The sequence below is a fragment of the Centruroides sculpturatus genome, unplaced genomic scaffold (assembly GCF_000671375.1).
Source record: "Centruroides sculpturatus isolate CEXI.00-Female unplaced genomic scaffold, Cexi_2.0 scaffold278, whole genome shotgun sequence".
In the NCBI taxonomy this organism is placed as follows: domain Eukaryota; kingdom Metazoa; phylum Arthropoda; class Arachnida; order Scorpiones; family Buthidae; genus Centruroides; species Centruroides sculpturatus.
The window spans coordinates 753524-757835 of NW_019384546.1; the positions used below are offsets into that span (position 1 = coordinate 753524).

General features: G+C 28.4%; 1 protein-coding gene across 1 annotated transcript; it reads right to left on the reverse strand.

Annotated features, from left to right (window-relative positions):
- Positions 1 to 845: 845 nt before the first annotated feature.
- Positions 846 to 1848, reverse strand: LOC111623524. Its single transcript, XM_023366125.1, has one exon. The coding sequence runs from the start codon at positions 1674 to 1676 to the stop codon at positions 846 to 848; it is 831 nt and encodes a 276-aa protein (XP_023221893.1). The 5' UTR covers positions 1677 to 1848.
- Positions 1849 to 4312: the final 2464 nt, after the last annotated feature.

A 4312-nucleotide genomic window follows, 5' to 3' on the forward strand; every position in this document is an offset into this window, starting at 1 on the left:
TACTAAATTAACTTCTGAAGTATAATTTTTTATTGTTTTTATATTTTTCAATATATTTATTTTGTTTGTACAAAATAAAAAAATAATTTTTAACAATACAATAGTCTTTGTTAGGCTTAACATTGACGAAAATTCAACGCGAAGCGACACGCAACGGAGAAAAATGTCAAGATGGGATAAATTAATATATTTTTTCGTACATAATTGGTTATCCGAAACATTGATCTTCCGAACAACCCCAGTCCCCAATTGGTTCGGATAATCAACACTCTACTGTATATGTTACCAGGCCATTTATTTCAATAGAATTTTAATTTATAAACTTTTTAAGTGTTATACCTCCTAATTTTATTAGTCTGTATACTTTTAACATTTAATGCAGTTCTTCATGCTTTCATACACTTTAATAAATGGCTAAATATATCTGAAAGGACTTTTTTCTATAGATTGTCCATTATAAACATTGTAAACCTGTCTAGATTTTTATAAGCATAAACAGATATGTAAAAAAGCCTTCTATGTATTTTAGTTTATTGTTTACTTTTTATAATTTTTATCTTGTCATTCTCCTACATTGTTGTGGTTTTTTTTGTCTTTTGGACATTACCAATGATCTGTTTTGTAATAAATATTAAAATATTTATATATTATATTAAGGAGGAGGAATCAAAACAGAATAACTTAATATTCTGTTTATATTATATATATATATTTCAATAATTTTCTATATAAATTTAATAAAATTTGATTATATAAAAATTTGCTAAATTATTTTTATAAGAAATTTCTAAAAATAAGAATAAACTCAAGACCAATTTTTCTCAAACGACTTCGTTTCAGATCAACTAGATTATTGAATTACCTTCTTCCCCAACAGGATTATTTTCATTATGATTTCCTCTGATGGTAATATTCCTCGTATTCAAATTCCTTTCACTAATTTCGGGATTTTTTCCATCGTTCACCTGATCACTGTTTTTAATAATACCCAATCTCCAGTTTTCCAATGCAGTCATAATTCCAACACGGTCGTAACCTACATGAACGTTCGCGGTCGGCGAACCGACTTTCAATTCGGTCTTGTAACCATGGGAAGGATTATCGTTACAAACGCAACCGTCCTGTAACTGCGGCATACTTAACGCTCTCTGCTGAGACAACACGTTATTGGGTCTTACGGTGGCAGTGTTGACGTGATTATGACGACTCCTGGTTCTCAGAGTCGGTTCGTTTATATCAGTGGCACTACCGGGACGCTTCTGCATATTTGGTATTTTCATTTTGGTGCATTCGTTACCCTTCTCCGGTAACGGTACGGATGCCGGTCTGTTTGCCATTTTTGTTAATCTGGAGACTTTCTGTTTGTCTTCGTTAAACTGATTAGCACGGTGACGAAGGAGACATATTTTTAGGCCAGCACAGAAACGTTCAAAGCTTAACATACCATTAGTGGGAGTGACTTTCCTTAGACTTTCAAGCACACCACTAGGCAAACCCTTTGTACCATTTTCGTGCCACCGACGTTCAATTTCACTAAATTTTACATAACCAGTTTTCTTATCGTCCATAATATCAAAAAGTGTCCTCATCGACGAGACAAATTGTTTAGGTAAACCATCCAAAGTAGTAGAACGTTGTTGACGTACATTAGACATCATGTTTCGCACGTGTAACATGTAATAAATGTCAATTACTCAATTAAAATTTTCAAATGACATTATTAAATTTATACTAATTTAATTCGTCGATAAATTAATTTGAGCAAAATATCCACATATTTTTCAAAAGTCGCGTGCATACGTCAAACGTATGCTTACGTCCAAAAAAAAATAAAATAAAACCTCGCAAGTTATCCGACGTTTGATTAGTTCACGTTTAAAGCCGTATACGGCCACGCTATTGGTTATCTATCTTCGATTTGAGTTCGAGAATAGAAAAATTTTGTTTTCTGACATCTCTTTGGTTGTTTATTCAAAAATTAATGTGAAATTAAATGCGATTGGTTTATTTAATAAAAGACGCGGTATCGAGATTATGAAAAAGGCGACCATTTTTAGTCGTCAAATTCACGTTGTGTGGGTCGTAAAAATATACTGTTTTCTTGTATAGGTTATATTAAAATATACTTTAAATTCGATTATTTCGGCCGTTTGAAGTATTTATAACATATAAATTGGTACGTATTGATAGATATGTTCTTTATATTTATTAAGAAGGAAATTTCTTTAAAAATCAATGAAACGAAATGAGTCATTATATATTAATTGTAGTACCTTTAGTTCATTATATGGATGCTTTCTTTCATAAATACAATAAATTCACGGCATTTATTGATAAGACAGCGTTAAAGAATGATAACTTGACCCTTTAGTAACCAAAAAGTCATTGGATTATATCTTTATAATATAAAATTTGCATATATTAAATCTATCTTGATTAACTTAAGTTAAATTTGAATTATATATAATAAAACAGAGACACAGGAGGTGATACAGGACCCAATTTCTCATCCTTCAAATATAAAAATGGTGATTTCACTAAACAAGAATATTATTAAAATTATTTTATTTCAGATATATACAGATTCAGATTATTATCAAAGTGGTCTAAGTCAAAAGTAGGAAAAGTTTGAATTTATTTCACAAACTATTGATAAAATTTTACATTTACACAAAAGAAAAACTATTTTGTAAGAGTAAGTATTTTTGTTTTATTTTTGCAAAGTCATATTTCCAACAGAAAAATATATGACAGACCACTTTCATAATTACTGACATATAGATGGATTTATGGGAAATAATAAATGAAATATGTACGGTAATACCTTGGTTTTCATTGACTTCAGTTATTGTCAATTGCCTCGGATCACGTTACCTCACTGCTAATATTGCGAAAACAAAGGGTGATCCGTGCATTTTCCTGCTTGGCGTGGCATTGTTTTTTGTTGTTTGATCATTACCCCGTGCATCTAGCCACATAATTCTGTTGCTTTCATAATCTTTTAGCTCAATCATGGGACCAAAAAAAGTTTACAGAGCCAGCAGCCCTTTGAATACCACGTTAAATGTTCATTTATTCTTTACGTTAGTATTTTATATTCATTTTTATTAATTTCTTATTGTTTTTAGTATTAAACACAATATTTATTCTCTATAAAATGTGTTTTTGATATGTATTTTGGAGTGTCTGGAATGAATTAATTGGATTTATATTGATTTGCATGGAAATGATTGCCTAGGTTTTTGTCGGTTTTGGATTTAACCAATTGTTTTCAGACGGATTATCAATGAAAACCAAGGTATCACTGTATTTACAACTATAGGAATTTCACTGATAGTAATAGAGACTTGGTTTCTCTAATATTGTAATAATAGTTAATATAACTTTTATAAATAAGAAAATATACTTTATAACTAGATAATGTAGGCATTGAGATGTTTTATTTTCAGATTGTAATCCTTTAAAGATGGGTCTACAGACCCAAAAATATTTGGATATATTTTTTAAAATAATTTTGCTATAATGAAGCTGTGTCTTAACATTTATTCAGTGAAACAATGTATTCATTACTAGGAATTGTTGCTGTGTTTAATTTTTTTCTTTTTTGAGAAGTTAGCTTGCAATAATTAGATCAAATACTTTTTCATATAAAAGTATCTTATAAATTACTCCAAATTGTAAAATTTTAAAATACTAATAAAATAAAGTAACAAATTAATGTTTAAATTTCTCAATTGTGGAACATCCTAAAAGATTTGATCAATTTAACTACTACCAGTCTATGACCTTGGTTATTTTTTCAGGAGATTGCATAAGTTTTAATTCCTTTCTATCAAAATTTAATGAGAAAGTAGATGTAGAGTATCTATTTTTCTAATAATTTTATTATATGATTGCAATTGTAAATTTTTAGTATTAATAATTAAAATTTGATAAATTAATTTAATTATATAACAATACTTTGCATTTAAGACATTTTTACATTAAAGAAAATAATTTTGGATTCTAAGCATTATATAATTAAATTTGATTGATTTTTTTTTGTAATATATGATATGATTATGATATATAATTACTAATGAAAATAAGTAAATTACAGGAATAACATGATTAGCAGAATTTACATCTATTGAAAAAATATTTTTCTTATCGTGTCTGAAGACTTTTTTTGTAAGCACTAGGGTCTGAAGTTTTCTTTACTGAAACCTTGGACATCCTGCTTTTTTAAGAACAACTGTACTTTTTAAATTTGAATTTGTATTAGCATTTTTGTTTAATTTATTACGTAAAGCAGATATACAGTTCAAATACT